General features: G+C 31.0%; 1 protein-coding gene across 1 annotated transcript in view; it reads right to left on the minus strand.

The window, feature by feature from the left end:
• The window catches only part of LOC111615589, a 49044-nt gene that overhangs the window by 7230 nt on the left and 22582 nt on the right, over positions 1–19232 (minus strand). The window contains exons 5-7 of the mRNA XM_023356995.1: positions 16667–16735; positions 16486–16575; positions 16407–16409 (exon numbers count right to left, since the gene is read on the minus strand). Coding sequence (XP_023212763.1) covers positions 16407–16409; positions 16486–16575; positions 16667–16735 — 162 coding nt within the window. The remainder of the gene's footprint in view (positions 1–16406; positions 16410–16485; positions 16576–16666; positions 16736–19232) is intronic.

Here is a 19232-nt window from a genome sequence, read left to right on the forward strand (position 1 = left end):
AAAACGACGTAAGTCGAATTTACCTGTCTCCGAATCTACTTATCACTAGGAAAGCATTTTAAATAATATATGGTTAATAAAAATCTATTTTAAGCTTACAAACAAATAAATTTTAGTTTTTAATATAGTACAAAAAAAATAATCTAAATTTACGAATGCGTGTACTGTAAATACAGTACATACTTGTATATATTTTAATATGATTTTATGTGCTTTAAACATTTTTCTAGTGATATTACGACTTCAATATTTGTGGCGGACAGACGTAAAGTCGAATAAAATGACTTAAACTTGATTTTTATTTTTCCATATACTTTTTTGACAAACGACGTATAATCGGGAACGACGTAACTCGAAACGACGTAAGTCCAGGTATACCTGTAGTCTGGAATGCAAAATAAATATACGTATAGGATCCGTTTTTTGCAAAATTTCATTGGTTGGCAGATTACCATTTCATATTCGGCTGAGAATGGTACAAGTTCTTATAGTTAACAGTAGAAAAAATACGATGTCTTTAAGTTTTTAAGATGTATTTTCAATTGATGTGTACTTGACTAATGAGACTGTGCTATTTCGTACCGTCCGAGTATGGCGATAAACGTAACAATGGTTGGCTAAACTAACTAAACTCATATGATTTTCGTTTTAATGTTTGTTATATTATGATGTTTGATTTATATAAATACAAAAATTACCTTGTGTAAAGGTTCTTTATTCGTTTAATGTACACAATGAAAAAATTTTTTAAATATGTTAGATTGGTCACTCGGTGAGACGAACCTTTGTAAATATAAATGAAATACCATAATATAATATAATAGAAATATTAGAAGTACAAAATAATGTAATAATCTTAACCTTTGTTAATATATTTTGCTGGGAAACGCCGGATTCATGTTCTAGTATCTGTTATTTTAGATTGAAAATAAGTTATATTTTTTAATTACTGTATTTATAAATGAATGTTATTTTTTCATACGCAACGTCCTCCTCTTTGCCTGATTCGAAAAATAAAATAGCACATTTATCATTTGTTTATCGTACTGTGAACGTTGTTCAACACAATTATATGTTAAATGAAATGGAATGCAGCGAGTGTGGTATAAAATATTGCCATAGACAAAGTTTAAATAGTACGACGTGTGATATACAGAATAATACTTGTGTTTTCTGTTTATAATTATAAATATTCTGTTTGAAATTATTAGTTAAAGTGAAAATAAATTAAATTTATGGGTAGGAATCTTGCCTATAAATAAATTTTTTAAAATAAAATATTAATACTGTAACATAATCAGATAGAATTATGAATAAAGTAAAACATACGAAGTCTAAAAATTTGAGAGAAGAGCTATTATTATTAGTAGGCCTAATTGAACGTTATGTAATATGTCCAAGTATACACTTAAAAAAAAGCATTATTGTTTTAAAAAATTAATTATAAAGTTATTACTTACACGACTAAGGAAGTCAACCATAATATTGTCTGCATAACATTATTTTGGAACGGAGACTTAGAATAGTTATAGAGAAAAAACAGTTTTCAAAACTCTAATCTCCTTTCTCCAAAAATCTAATCTATATTCACTCATAGCCAATTATTGTCGAAGGAAATGTAATGTTTGCTAAGGGAAATACTCGTATTTTTTCTTAATTAAATAAGCACAACTTCAAAATTTAGTACATATGTGAAATTCGAACCTAATCGTTAGTCAGGATGTCTGATCACTTTAACTATTTTAGAAGTACTTTAAGGGTTGAACAAAGCCTAACATAAAAGCTAAAAACTTATATGAATAAGTTTAAATAAATAAATTTTAGACGTGTTATTTTCTAAAGAAAACACAACATTCTACATAATTGCAATTTAATTTTTTATACGCGTCTAGTTCAATCATGATGTCGCAGAAACTACACTGATCAGAGGTTTACCGGCTATATATTATTTTCACGTGATCGACTCCAACCAAAAGGCCGCTTTACGAACGTTTTTCATTTTTTTGTCAATATTTTGCTAATTACAATTTAATCTAATATTAAATTGTAACAGAACATTATACTGCATAACATTATTCTACAATGATAATCGCTTGACCAGCAGCTGCTGATTCATATATAGAACAGAAAGACAAAAAGACAAACAGAAATCCTTTACAATTTAATTTATATATTGTTGTTTATGACGTATTTTAATCCTTCTCCTGAATTGTTTCCAGTTTTATTGGAATACGGCATCGCGACTGGGCGATCTGCCGAACGGGAGATGAGTTTTAGGGGTTTGCCAGGGGGAAACATGTTCAGTATTACTCGTAATCAGGCAACAAGCATCAATACTGACGGTTCTAGGTTAATTTATATAGATTATTTAATGTTATCTTTTTTAAAAGTACTTTATACGTTTTGATCAATATGTTCTGTCAATAAATATCCGATTTGCAAATGGAAATTAAGATACAAAAAATTACGACATTTTTGTTTCTGCAATACCCTGTACGATAAAATTTGTTAAAATAATACAATGTATGACAATTAAAAAAGTTAAATATCTTACTTATTCTACTTTATTCTCTGCAATAAAAACAAAATTATTGACTACTGTAGTATTAATTAATTAAATTTATAATACAGTTCAATATCAAATAATTTATTATGGTCAAATACAAATGTAAACAGATGTTTGGATCAGCATCAGTTTTTACTTACCCGGCTCTGTTATATGTATAACATGAAGAGTATGAATATCGTTCAAGGAACGACTTCCAAAATTTTTATATTTTTGAACTCGGATCATAAAAAGTTTACATATTCAAAAATTTTCGGAGTTTTTTTTCTGTATGTTTGCATATGAATGTGTGTGTTTGTGTGTGTGTGTTGAAACGATTTACTTTACCCTCTTTGAAAATCAATAAATTTTGTGATTTTTGTCGAAAATTCCGAAAATTTAGCTTGGAGGTGTATGTATTCGAAGAGTGATGCTGTTAAAGTTCGGTAGTTAAAGTTCAAAAAGATGGAGAGATGAAGGGAGGTCGTTGTGTTCAAATCTCGATTACGAGAGGACTTAAAAAAATTTTACTCGTTATTAGCTATAATTTTTTTTATAAAATTTACCTCTTTCTTCAAATACAGTCGACCCCCTATAACGCGGTAGATACGTTCCACTTTATAAGAATTTCACGTTGTAGGAATCTTTAAATACATGAGCCAATCACAGCCCGGCACGTATACAGATTAATAGAAATAATTTTATGGCCGTTAAATAAGAATTTTTTCTTCACAAGAAATGTATAAAATTACAGTACTGTATTAGACATACAGTACGTAATTTATATACTTTACAGACGATAGTTAACTCAACTTACCTGTTTAAACTCTCTCTAGCTTGTAGGTAGTTCGGCTGCTCTTCCACTATTGGTCCAGATTCGACGAATCCTGTCGCGACACGAGTCGGCGATGACGTTTTACCGCATTTTACGAGTCTCTTTTAGCGTGTTTATACGAATACAGTTGCAATATTTTCGCCGCGATATTCGAATCCGCATTATGTGAACCCGCGTTTTAGCGGAGTCAACTGTATAAGCATTTGCCATTTTGCAATAATAAAAAATAAAAAAAGCTTTTTCAAATAAAATGTATTAATTAATAGATAGCGTCATACCCGCGTTTTAAACGATGCCTGGAATCTTAAGCAGCTTATTGTTGGATGTTTTTTTTATTTCTGAAGTTTTCTATTCCAGTAAACATTTCTGTAAAATTGAACCAAGACAGGTGATATTTCTCCTCTAATTCAATTTCTATTCTGATTATTAGCCTTGTTTTTGTTAGAAATTGCGTGACACGAATGAAACACGAGAAAAAAATGATTAAGACTTATTCACTTAAAAACTAATTTATTCATTTCTATTAATCACTATACACAATGACAAAAGAATTATTATGAAACTTTGGCATCAGTAATTATCGAATCAAAATAAGTTCATAATATGTGAACAAAATGATTAAATTAAACAGGATTTATAGTGTATAAGCAGGGCCGGTTCTTATAGGTGTGCAGTGCATGAACACAGGTGGACAAATTCTTAGAGCGTCCAACACTGCATGTTACAAAATAAAATGCTAATATAATTTATTTTATTATATAGTGATAGGCTTTGAAATATATTGATATTTGTATGACGAATGATAACATAGCTATGCAGATTATGCTTATAAATAACGCCCAGGCATACATGTTAGATGTTTTGCATCAGACAACTTAAAAGTACATTCAACGGGTGATAAGGGATTAATCCGTTAAACCAGAGAAACATTCATCAGTGGTAATTTCAATATTTGTACTGTTGTTTCTTGTTTTATATCATAAAAATGCATAAAAGCTTGGATAGCCGTAGCCAAATACTTGTAACATGCAAGTGACTAATAGATCCAAAACTAGATCTATGTATGATAGAGTTGAATTTGAAAGTGCTTATGTTTATATACGTTTAATGATTAGTGTAAATCAATAAGACGAATAAATATAAATACGGGTTTTCGCACCAGTAAATGAGATTATTTAACAAACTATTTAATGATAANAGATTCCCATGTCCGGTGAATGTCTGTGTCATGATGTAACCAATATTCAAATGTTTCATGGCAAGGCTCTGTTGAATACATGGGAAAAATTTAAAAGTGATTCTTCCTGTATCACTAATGAAGAGATAAAGCAAAACACAGGTCACAAGTCTCCCCATATTAAATCTATATGTCTCCCCATATTAAATCTATATGTATGACTTATAATCTACAGTTTAATGAGATTTCTATTACTTTTATGTTTCTTAGATTGACAGAATGTAATCTGCACGGGAGAACAGCCGCTTATGAGAGTTTAACCGGCAGAAATATAATGGATTGTACAGGGTTTTTTTTATCAATATAGTATTAACATTGGAATAGTACGGATTTCAGAAATGTTGTATTTACTGAGGTAAAAAGTTTTACTAGCGATGTATGACTTGATATCTGTAAATTTCATTTTGATAATTCCATTTATTAGAACAGTGATCTCCAAACTCTTTTGATCGCGTACCCCTAAGACGAAAATAATTATAATTTGTACCCCGTGTAATATAATTTAATATGGAATTTGGAATAAATTACTCATATTTTGCTTTCAGGTGTCTCATACCGTATACGCCAACGTCCATCTGTTTGATGGAGCATAAAACGTGATTCGTCGGAAAAAAGCCACCTGTCGCCACTTAGTGGATGTCCAGTTGCCGTACTGGGGTGCAAATTCCAGCCTTCGTCGCCGATGAACAGGAGTCAGCATAGGTGCTTTAACCAGGCGTCTGCTGCGGAGGCCCATACGCAGCAACGTTCACTGAACTCTCGTTGGAGAGACACTTTTAGTAGCTTCTTGGTTCATCTGGGCGGTCAGTTAATCAACGGTTGCGTATCTACTTGCCCGAACACATCTCCGCAATCGTCATTTACCTCTGTCGTCTATGGCCCATGGTGCACCACATTTACTACGTCTCTGGTTTTGAATAGTGCCATTTTGCCATTTACGGTATACTTTTACTACGGCGGTACGCGAACAGTTTACAAGATTAGCCGTTTCGGAAATGCTTCCACTTTCGGCTCAGATGCGATGATCATGCCCTTTTGGACATCGGATAAATCGCGTCGTGCAACTATTACGCCAACGATTGCAAAGTGTTTCGCTTACCTCACGTTTCTTGAACACCTTTCGTGTTTCTACCTTCCACCTGTGATTGGTTATTTCACATTGATATCAACAGTAAGGGGTGGTCACATTAATATGACTGGACTGTGTATAATCCAGATGGGTTGATAATAATAATAATAATAATAATAAACGGAAAGCCCTAACGGTTAGGAGTTGAAAGTAGAAATTTGGTACACAGTTACGATACGTCATGAAAACGTACACTAAAAAAAATTTTCGATATTTCCCTACGCGGGGAGGAGAGAAGTAACGCTTTACCCCGAAGAATTCGGCTTCAACAGTAGTCTACTATTTTATTTCAATAGATGCCATTTTTTGCATTGCATTTTTGAGAGAAAACGAATATATTTTTAGACCCTTCTAGGTATTTTCAACGATATTTAGTGCAATATCGTAATCCAAGTTGACACAGGAAGCGCATGCGCATATGTTCGATTTATTCGAACTGTTGAACATTAAGACGAAGAGTTCGTCTTAATGTTCAATTTCATGTTCGAATTCATATTTATGAATGACTCTGGAAGTTCCCTCTTATTTTTGGAATTAAGTAAACCTGAAGAAGAACTCAGAAAGGGTTACGAAAACATTGGTTATTCATCACTTAGTGGTACTACGCATCTGTTAGTGGTTGTAGTGAGTGTTAATTATTGTTATCCCGGTGTGGTAAGCAGATATCTTAAACATTCTAGTGAAGATCTTTGTGAATGTTCTTCCTCAACTTTCTCTCGTTGAGTTGGTTTCTTGTGTATCACGACTCGATGTGGTGAATCAGGTTCGTTGGAAAGCACACCTCCACACTCAAATTGAATATATTTACAGTTTATTTACAGTTGTAGAAAGTAAAAGTTAAAAAACATAGTATATGTACGCGATAACCATGCGTGGTGACTCATGTGCCAGATTGGCGTCTAGGAACCAATAACCTTTGGAGAGACCTCAGTCAGCTTGTGGAGTTGGCTCAACTGCACGGTCGGTCCGGTCTCTGCTTTAACCCGTCCCTGAATTGATTAACAGAGGAGAACACTCTCTCTACGCTCAGCGGGCTTCCTAAGTGCCTGAGACTATCGTGTATCAATCTCTTGCCCTTCTCTCTCCTCTGTCGTTCGCCCCGCAATTTAAGGGTTTTTGGAACGGGGACTTACGACCAATCACAACCCTTTTTTATGCCCGAACAGCTTACGCTCGGGTCCGTTGTCATCCGACGAGAGTGGAGCTTACACAAACGTCCGCTACATGTTTACGTTCGTTTGTTTATCATATGGCAAATGTACTAACGTCTGACTGCAGGTGGGTCCAATTAACAAAGCCGATGCTTCCTTTGTCTTTTATCTGTTTACAAGTCAACACCTTACTAGTGGTATTACCCGACCGCAGGTAGGTCCAATTGACAAAGTCGCGCCTCTTTTGTTCCCACTCTGCTAAAAGGTCACTATTTTACAATTCTCTAATTTGTCTTGGAAGAAGGGGAGCCTATTTCTTGCACTCGTTGAAAACGAGTAAGATCGATTATAATCTAATAATCTTAATCTTTGTTATCGTTAGTTTTTGGCCGAGCAACGCTTAACTCATTTCCTCGTTAGTTTATATAGGTTCAACTTATATGGTAAATTGTAATTTATTGTAAAAATGTTTATATGAAATAAATCTGCAACGTTTAAAAGACACAAAACATTTATTATATCATATAATTCACTTTTACATAAACATTTGCATATACTAACACCATGCTTGTAAGTCTAATTTCGAAAACTGCACAGATAACTTTTTTCATTGGAACTTAAAATGAATCCACATCAATATGCTTAAAATTATACGAGAAAACGAATAAATACTTAATTTTTGCTACAATTTGCTGTTTTGTAAATGTTTTATAGGCTCTACTCATAATAAACTTTGTAAAAATAAAAAACAGTGAATATAGAACAATTATCATAGACGAATGCTTATTCTCTTTGCTGGTTATTTACTCAAATATGATATTTTGTTTTCGATTTTTGAATATGTCCTGGGCACTAACAAAGCATTTTAGTTATAACCATTACGAGTTCGACTAGGTTCACAATGGTCGCTGCCAGGAGGTGAGGGGAGGTATTGAATACAATGGACGTCCGTTTTATTTCATAAAATTTTACAGTTTATGCTTGTTATTATTCATAAAGTGATAAAAGTTTTGAAAAGGGTTGAGTTTTGTTGGACGTCCAAAGAAGAAAAGGAGATTACAAAACTTCGACAATCTGGGACAATCTGGGCCAAATTTCTTGAATAATACAGACGTAGTTTATAAACTGCCTCTAACACATTCGAAAAATATATAATTTATGTAAGCAAAGAATTATTACTATTATAGATACGTTCAGGTATGTCAGACAAGAAAACAAAACATCAGTCTGGTGAGTTTATCGCGAGCAAAAAAATAAACATAATAAGGAAAACAGAAAATTACAAGGATTTATGCTGAAATGCGTAAAGTTGGACGATGCTGATCCGACGGCATCAACAGCACTAAGGATTGCATTTCAGATAATAATGAAGAAATGGAACGTGAAATATCAAATGACAAGTCTGAAATTCGTCTAAAATTGTGTCAAGAAACGTTAGTGCCTGAATCGATCTGTGGAAAAAATAATTTAGAAAATAATATTTTGTTGAATTGACCACTGAAGGTGATGTAGATACAGGGAATCCTTTTAACTGGCCACCAATTATTAATATTCGGTTATTAAAACTGATAGTTCAGAAGGGACCTGTATTGCCTCATCATACAAAATTTCTTAAAGAAAACAATGGCATATTATCTGCGTCACAATATATCACAAAACTCTTAGTATAGATTTTTCTCCCCAAATATGACTACGGAGTTTTGAGTACAAAGAAAATGTATCTTAATCTCTTTGTACTCTGTAGTGCCATTTGGTGGAGCAGGGTCACAATATGCTTCATATTAAAACTCTAACTATTTGGCTGGTTATATATGACACGTAGATCTAAAACTTTTATAGCCATTTTCATACACATATATCCAAAAATGTATATAAAAATATTCAGATGCATTTTCAGATGAATGACGTTACTCCCAGTTGAAACTCATTGTGAATCTAGACTAGATGAAACAATGCAACTTTAAGTAGAGTGACAAGACGTCTCCGATTTTGCAGTGTTTTTAATATTTCATTGTGGAATTAATCTTTGAATAGAACAATTTCATTAACAAGTAAATACATTACCACAAAATAAAGATCAATAAATAAACAAATTTGAAAAAATTACTAAAGTTCAATCACTTTTAGACTACATTTTTACTCATTTGGCGACTTTAGTTTTTTTTAAAGTTTAAATTCTAAATTTACTGAACGAAATTTAAATAAGCTATTTGCCAAATTATTTAAAAATGCAGCTGAAGGAAAATTTGCACTTTAAACCTGAACGTCACCTGGTAACTAACGTTAGTTCAACGTAGAGACGATCATCGATTCGAAATCGATACAACGCTTATTATATAGTCGATATTTTCTCGAAGTAAGTAGCTTATACTTTACGACAAAACATGGAACAAATACAAGAAAAATGTCATCTGAATTCGACAAATATTGCAGCAGTTATAAAGAATTAGACGACGTCTTTTATATTAGTAATATAAATTAAACTAAAAGTAATAAATCTGAAAAATTTATTATTTCCACGTTATAATACTAGAGAATGTTTCGAGAAAAATAAATTCCTGGTACTGTACGTGAACCAGTTCATTTATCATTAATGAAATTTATATGTTAAACATATTAGAAATACTTCTTAATATAATTAGATGCATCAATTTAGAAAGCACACAAATCCTTTGGACTTTATGACCCTATTAAAATTACACGCCATTGTATTTAGCTTCATTATCGATTACTGCATTTAACTTTTAATGGTATAATAATTTATAAAATTTCTGATTTCCATTAAAGGTATTGCTAGTTTTCATAATTGTGCTTACATAAAAGTGAAACAGCTATACTTTATCCTTGAAGCTGCACAGTAAATTCAACTGACTGTACACAACAGACAATTATTCTCTGCCGTAATTCTCCGTTTTAAATACAACGCAGACTGTTCTTACATCAAAGATGATTACAAGTATCCATGACGACATAATACGAACCTCATCGAGCATTAGCTCTACTATTGTAAGTTTTAAACATGAAATATGTCTAAAATGTATTCTGTCATCATTTACCTCAATATCAATGATATACGGATGGAATTTTTTCAATCCCTGTTCTTGTGTCATGCGAAAACACAATTATTTGCTCAAACTTCTATACAGATTTTATTTAGTTTTTATCGAATGTATATACTGGATGCATTTTTTCCTCACTTTTTCCATGATAATTCCTTTTCTGTCAAGTAAAACGCCCTGTATATCCTGGTACTCGATTGTCGACAACGACATCTTTGTCAAATGAGCGTTTGTATTCTTGCCTTAGTGTTCGCCGTAATATTCAGCATCGTCAGAAGAGTAAAATTAAATACAAAAATTAAACTAAGAAATTCCAACTACTTTTGCCAAAATCAGCTGTTTTCTATCATTACTTATACAGAAAGTGCCACAATGATTATAACAGTAATTACCACATCATGGCTACAATTGTTGAATGTATTTTTCTTTTATCACGATTTGAAGAAAAGAGAATTATTCAAGCTGGAAGCACTTATTTGCAGCGTTGAAATTGGAATATGGATGACTGTAATGAGTGGAGGGTTAATATACCTCTGTTTCTTTATTGTCTTGATTATTGTTACGTTATCGACGGCCTTCCAGAACATATCAAAAGAACTCTACGTAATGACAAAAGATAATGCGAATTTAAAATTGGAATTGGAAGAAATAATGGCACAGCACCATGAAATTTGGTCATACACCAATCAACTCAACGGACCATTCAATTATGTATTAACGATTTTCTACGCTGCTTTATTAACAGAAACGTGTCTACTTTATTTTATTGCCATCTACTCAAAAGTGAAATTCGCATTGAAACTCTTTATTTTAATGATTTGTGCTGTAACAACTATTGTATGTATCTTATTTGGATTCCTGATGGCTGTTTTTACGTCAAAAGTAAGAGTTTTCTTAAAATGAAAATAAGTTAATTTATGGATTTAATCAAATGTTTCGCTTTGTTTTTCTCTTTCAGATGCAAACATCATTTCAAGATATAAGAAGATTTGCTAATTCCGATTTCAGATTAGAACAGAAATTAAAGGTAGATTATTATAAATTTGTTCTTTTTATATAAATTTTTGTAAATTTTGATTTAATTATAACAATCAAGTATTGTACAGATGCTGAATTTGATGAAGAGATTTGGTAAAGTGTCTTTGTGCTTATCCATCAATGATTACTTCAACGTTACCAAGATATTTCCGATTAAAGTATATTTAAGTGCATTTTATAATATTAATTATAAAAATCTTATATTGATATATTTGATATTTGAAATTTTCAGATGGCAAGATCGCTTCATTCTGTATTTTCTGGACTTCTGAACCTCAGAACAGCTTCAAAACCTAAAAATTGATATGTTTGTTTTGTAAATTTTAACTTTAAAATAAATACATTTATTTACGAAATCGAAGACAACTCTGCCCAAGAGGGATGAAAATTTATTTTGCATTTCAGACTCTGAGAAGTAAGACGAAGTAAGATTTTAATTGGATGTTTGTGTTTTTTAACGGAGTTTTTTACCTCTGGAGGCATGAAAAGAAGGCCTGTCCCCATGAACGTGTATACAGGTATACCTCGCCTTACGTCGGTAATTGGTTCCAGGAGAACGACTTAAGTCGAAAAACGACGTAAGTCGAATTTACTTGTCTCCAAATCTACTTGTCACTAAGCTAAACCATAAATTGCCAATTCTGGTTCTGTATTTTATTTATTAATGCATTCTTAATAGTGTATGGTTAATAAGGATCTATTTTAAGCTTACAAACAAATAAATTTTAGTTTTTAATTATTTAATATAGTACAGAAAAAAGTAATCTAAATTTACGAATGCAGGTACTGTAAATACAGTACATACTTGTAAATGTATATATTTTATTAATAATATGATTTTATGTGCTTTAAACATTTTTCTAGTGATATTACGACTTCAATATTTGTGGCGGACAGACGTAAAGTCGAATAAAATGACTTAAACTTGATTTTTATTTTTCCATATACTTTTTTGACAAACGACGTATAATCGGGAACGACGTAACTCGAAACGACGTAAGTCCAGGTATACCTGTATTTTGGAATGCAAAATAAATATACGTATAGGATCCGTTTTTTGCAAAATTTCATTGGTTGGCAGATTACCATTTCATATTCGGCTGAGAATGGTACAAGTTCTTATAGTTAACAGTAGAAAAAATACGATGTCTTTAAGTTTTTAAGATGTATTTTCAATTGATGTGTACTTGACTAATGAGACTGTGCTATTTCGTACCGTCCGAGTATGGCGATAAACGTAACAATGGTTGGCTAAACTAACTAAACTCATATGATTTTCGTTTTAATGTTTGTTATATTATGATGTTTGATTTATATAAATACAAAAATTACCTTGTGTAAAGGTTCTTTATTCGTTTAATGTACACAATGAAAAAATTTTTTAAATATGTTAGATTGGTCACTCGGTGAGACGAACCTTTGTAAATATAAATGAAATACCATAATATAATATAATAGAAATATTAGAAGTACAAAATAATGTAATAATCTTAACCTTTGTTAATATATTTTGCTGGGAAACGCCGGATTCATGTTCTAGTATCTGTTATTTTAGATTGAAAATAAGTTATATTTTTTAATTACTGTATTTATAAATGAATGTTATTTTTTCATACGCAACGTCCTCCTCTTTGCCTGATTCGAAAAATAAAATAGCACATTTATCATTTGTTTATCGTACTGTGAACGTTGTTCAACACAATTATATGTTAAATGAAATGGAATGCAGCGAGTGTGGTATAAAATATTGCCATAGACAAAGTTTAAATAGTACGACGTGTGATATACAGAATAATACTTGTGTTTTCTGTTTATAATTATAAATATTCTGTTTGAAATTATTAGTTAAAGTGAAAATAAATTAAATTTATGGGTAGGAATCTTGCCTATAAATAAATTTTTTAAAATAAAATATTAATACTGTAACATAATCAGATAGAATTATGAATAAAGTAAAACATACGAAGTCTAAAAATTTGAGAGAAGAGCTATTATTATTAGTAGGCCTAATTGAACGTTATGTAATATGTCCAAGTATACACTTAAAAAAAAGCATTATTGTTTTAAAAAATTAATTATAAAGTTATTACTTACACGACTAAGGAAGTCAACCATAATATTGTCTGCATAACATTATTTTGGAAAGGAGACTTAGAATAGTTATAGAGAAAAAACAGGGTTCAAAACTCTAACCTCCTTTCACTCATAGCCAATTATTGTCGAAGGAAATGTAATGTTTGCTAAGGGAAATACTCGTATTTTTTCTTAATTAAATAAGCACAACTTCAAAATTTAGTACATATGTGAAATTCGAATTTAATCGTTAGTCAGGATGTCTGATCACTTTAACTATTTTAAAAGTACTTTAAGGGTTGAAGAAAGCCTAACATAAAACCTAAAAACTTATATGAATAAGTTTAAATAAATAAATTTTAGACGTGTTAGTTTCTAAAGAAAACACAACATACTACATAATTGCAATTTAATTTTTTATACGCGTCTAGTTCAATCATGATGTCGCAAAAACTACACTGATCAGAGGTTGACCGGCTATATATTATTTTCCCGTGATCGACTCCAACCAATAGGTTGCTTTACCAACGTTTCTCATTTTTTTGTCAATATTTTGCTAATTACAATTTAATATTAGATTAAATTGTAACAGAACATTATACTGCATAACATTATTCTACAATGATAATCGCTTGACCAGCAGCTGCTGATTCATATATAGAACAGAAAGACAAAAAGACAAACAGAAATCCTTTACAATTTAATTTATATATTGTTGTTTATGACGTATTTTAATCCTTCTCCTGAATTGTTTCCAGTTTTATTGGAATACGGCATCGCGACTGGGCGATCTGCCGAACGGGAGATGAGTTTTAGGGGTTTGCCAGGGGGAAACATGTTCAGTATTACTCGTAATCAGGCAACAAGCATCAATACTGACGGTTCTAGGTTAATTTATATAGATTATTTAATGTTATCTTTTTTAAAAGTACTTTATACGTTTTGATCAATATGTTCTGTCAATAAATATCCGATTTGCAAATGGAAATTAAGATACAAAAAATTACGACATTTTTGTTTCTGCAATACCCTGTACGATAAAATTTGTTAAAATAATACAATGTATGACAATTAAAAAAGTTAAATATCTTACTTATTCTACTTTATTCTCTGCAATAAAAACAAAATTATTGACTACTGTAGTATTAATTAATTAAATTTATAATACAGTTCAATATCAAATAATTTATTATGGTCAAATACAAATGTAAACAGATGTTTGGATCAGCATTAGGTTTTACTTACCCGGCTCTGTTATATGTATAACATGAAGAGTATGAATATCGTTCAAGGAACGACTTCCAAAATTTTTATATTTTTGAACTCGGATCATAAAAAGTTTACATATTCAAAAATTTTCGGAGTTTTTTTTCTGTATGTTTGCATATGAATGTGTGTGTTTGTGTGTGTGTGTTGAAACGATTTACTTTACCCTCTTTGAAAATCAATAAATTTTGTGATTTTTGTCGAAAATTCCGAAAATTTAGCTTGGAGGTGTATGTATTCGAAGAGTGATGCTGTTAAAGTTCGGTAGTTAAAGTTCAAAAAGATGGAGAGATGAAGGGAGGTCGTTGTGTTCAAATCTCGATGACGAGAGGACTTAAAAAAATTTTACTCGTTATTAGCTATAATTTTTTTTATAAAATTTACCTCTTTCTTCAAATACAGTCGACCCCCTATAACGCGGTAGATACGTTCCACTTTATAAGAATTTCACGTTGTAGGAATCTTTAAATACATGAGCCAATCACAGCCCGGCACGTATACAGATTAATAGAAATAATTTTATGGCCGTTAAATAAGAATTTTTTCTTCACAAGAAATGTATAAAATTACAGTACTGTATTAGACATACAGTACGTAATTTATATACTTTACAGACGATAGTTAACTCAACTTACCTGTTTAAACTCTCTCTAGCTTGTAGGTAGTTCGGCTGCTCTTCCACTATTGGTCCAGATTCGACGAATCCTGTCGCGACACGAGTCGGCGATGACGTTTTACCGCATTTTACGAGTCTCTTTTAGCGTGTTTATACGAATACAGTTGCAATATTTTCGCCGCGATATTCGAATCCGCATTATGTGAACCCGCGTTTTAGCGGAGTCAACTGTATAAGCATTTGCCATTTTGCAATAATAAAAAATAAAAAAAGCTTTTTCAAATAAAATGTATTAATTAATAGATAGCGTCATACCCGCGTTTTAAACGATGCCTGGAATCTTAAGCAGCTTATTGTTGGATGTTTTTTTTATTTCTGAAGTTTTCTATTCCAGTAAACATTTCTGTAAAATTGAACCAAGACAGGTGATATTTCTCCTCTAATTCAATTTCTATTCTGATTATTAGCCTTGTTTTTGTTAGAAATTGCGTGACACGAATGAAACACGAGAAAAAAATGATTAAGACTTATTCACTTAAAAACTAATTTATTCATTTCTATTAATCACTATACACAATGACAAAAGAATTATTATGAAACTTTGGCATCAGTAATTATCGAATCAAAATAAGTTCATAATATGTGAACAAAATGATTAAATTAAACAAGATGTATAGTGTATAAGCAGGGCCGGTTCTTATAGGTGTGCAGTGCATGAACACAGGTGGACAAATTCTTAGAGCGTCCAACACTGCATGTTACAAAATAAAATGCTAATATAATTTATTTTATTATATAGTGATAGGCTTTGAAATATATTGATATTTGTATGACGAATGATAACATAGCTATGCAGATTATGCTTATAAATAACGCCCAGGCATACATGTTAGATGTTTTGCATCAGACAACTTAAAAGTACATTCAACGGGTGATAAGGGATTAATCCGTTAAACCAGAGAAACATTCATCAGTGGTAATTTCAATATTTGTACTGTTGTTTCTTGTTTTATATCATAAAAATGCATAAAAGCTTGGATAGCCGTAGCCAAATACTTGTAACATGCAAGTGACTAATAGATCCAAAACTAGATCTATGTATGATAGAGTTGAATTTGAAAGTGCTTATGTTTATATACGTTTAATGATTAGTGTAAATCAATAAGACGAATAAATATAAATACGGGTTTTCGCACCAGTAAATGAGATTATTTAACAAACTATTTAATGATAATTATTATCTTAAATATGAAAATTTGCAATAAACTATACTCTAACATATACATAATTTAGTAGGTATATGTTCATTAAGGTATTAAGGGTTAAAAGCGAGATATTGTTGCATTAAATATGAATATTTTAGAATTAAAATTTATAAAAGAAATATATCAATTTTTCGGTCTTGATGCTGTCCTGAGGTTGAGAAGACCAGAAAATACAGAATGAAGAGAACTTGCCATCTGAAAAAATTTCAAAATTTAAATATATCAATACAACATTTTTGTGATTAATATTATAAAATATAGTTAAATATACTTTAATCGGAAATTTCTTGGTAACGTTGAAGTAATCATTGATGGATAAGCATAGAGATGCTTTACCAAATCTCTTCATAAAATTCAACATCTGTACAATAATTGAATGTCATCAGTTTATTTAAATTTTACAAAAAAATTAACAATTATTTGTTTAAAAAAACAAATTTAAAATACTTTACCTTTAATTTCTGTTCTAAACTCAGATCGCAATCAGCAAATCTTCTTATATCTTGAAAGGATGTTTGCATCTGAAAAACAAAAACAAAGCAAAACGTCTGATCAAATTTATAAATGAAATTATTTTCATTTTAATAAAATTTCTTACGTTTGACGTTAAAACAGACATGAAGAATCCAACTAAAATGCAGCCAAAAGTTATTAAAGCACAAATCGCAAAAATAAAGACTTTCAATACAAATTCCACTTTCGAGAAGATAGCAATAAAATAAAGTAGACACGTTTCTGATAATAAAGTAGCATACAAAGTCGTGACTACATAATTGAATGGGTCGTTGAATTGGTTTGTATAAGTCCAAATTTCATGGTGTTGTGCCATTATGTCTTCTAATTCAAATTCTAAGTTTGGATTATCTTTTCTCAATAGGTATAAATCTTTTGATACTTTCTGGAATGCATTCATTAAAATAACACCAATAGAGAAAAGGAAGAAAGCAACGTGTACCAAACCTCCAATCATCACAATCATCCACATTCCATTTTCAATGGTACAAACAAATGCTTCCAGCTTGAATAATTCTTTCTTTTTTATATCGTGATGAAAGAAAAATACATTCAAACACTGAAGCCATAATGTAATAAATATTGTCAAAGTCACAGTGGTAATTCGAATGTAATTTATGATAGAGAATAACTGATTTTGGAAAAAGTAACTCGAATTCCTTACTTTAATTTTTGTATTTAATTTCACTCTTTTAAGGATGCTGAATATTACCGCAAACACTAAGGCAAGAAGAGAGATGGTTACTTTGACAAAGATGTCGTTGTCCACAATCGAATACCAGGATATACAGGGTGTTTTATTTGACAGAAAAGGAATTATCATACAAAAAGTGAGAAAGAAATGCATCCAGTAGATACATTCGATAAAAGCTAAATAAAATCTGTATAGAAGTTTGTGCAAATAACTGTTTTTTCGTATGATACATGAACAGGGATTGAAGAAATTCAATCCATATATCATTGACGTTGACGTAAATGATGACAGAATACATTTTAGACATATTTCATGTTTAAAACTTACAATATTAGAGCTAATGCTCGAAGAAGTTTGTACCATGTCTTCTTGGATAATTGTAATTATCTTTGATGTAAGAACAGTCTGCATTGTATTTAAAACGGAGAATTACGGCAGAGAATAATTGTCTGCAGTGTACAGTCAGTTGAAGTTGCTATGCAGCTTCAAGGATAAAGTATAGCTGTTTCTCTTTTATATAAGCATAATTATGAAAATTAACAATACCTTTAATGGAAATCGGAAATTTTATAAATTATTATACCATTAAAAGTTAAATACCGTAATCGATAAAGACGATAAATACAATGGCGTGTAATTTTAATAGGTTCATAAAATTCAATCGATTTGTTTGCTTTCTAAATTGATGCAATTAGTTATATTAAAGACTTAAGGATTTTTAATAACATACATGCTTTATTAGTGATATATTAACTTATGTCCGTATAATTATTTTATTCTCAAACACTTTCCAGTGCTGTCACAAGGAAATGGTTAATTTTTCAGGTTCAACTTCTCCCTATAATTTCATTGTCTAATTTTTTAAAAATCTTGTAATTTTTGTCCAATTCAGATGAAATTATAGTTATATTAGTTTTTTTTTTTAATCAAGGAAAGTAGAAGCTACTGATTTTGCGGAAATATTAGGTATAGCATAGACGTAGTATCGATTTCGGATAGGTGATCGTTTTTACGTTGAAGTGACGTCATGAACGAGGTGACGTTCGCGAATTTTGCTCAAGTTGTATTTTTAAATATTTTCATTTTTATAGCAAACGTTTTTAGAAAATTCTTTTTATCACGACCACGTTACGTGTTATGATCGAATTGGAAGNTATACTTTTTTGACAAACGACGTATAATCGGGAACGACGTAACTCGAAACGACGTAAGTCCAGGTATACCTGTAGTCTGGAATGCAAAATAAATATACGTATAGGATCCGTTTTTTGCAAAATTTCATTGGTTGGCAGATTACCATTTCATATTCGGCTGAGAATGGTACAAGTTCTTATAGTTAACAGTAGAAAAAATACGATGTCTTTAAGTTTTTAAGATGTATTTTCAATTGATGTGTACTTGACTAATGAGACTGTGCTATTTCGTACCGTCCGAGTATGGCGATAAACGTAACAATGGTTGGCTAAACTAACTAAACTCATATGATTTTCGTTTTAATGTTTGTTATATTATGATGTTTGATTTATATAAATACAAAAATTACCTTGTGTAAAGGTTCTTTATTCGTTTAATGTACACAATGAAAAAATTTTTTAAATATGTTAGATTGGTCACTCGGTGAGACGAACCTTTGTAAATATAAATGAAATACCATAATATAGGGGTGTCCAACCCGCGGCCCGCGGGTCGCATGCGGCCCAAGGCAAGTTCCAATGCGGCCCAATAAACGTGTAAACAAAACCGACAAATGTTTTAATTTTTTATTATTTATTTATTTCAACGGCATAAACTCAAAAAAGAAGTTTATGCCG

This window comes from Centruroides sculpturatus, unplaced genomic scaffold, assembly GCF_000671375.1.
Source record: "Centruroides sculpturatus isolate CEXI.00-Female unplaced genomic scaffold, Cexi_2.0 scaffold19, whole genome shotgun sequence".
Lineage (NCBI taxonomy): Eukaryota > Metazoa > Arthropoda > Arachnida > Scorpiones > Buthidae > Centruroides > Centruroides sculpturatus.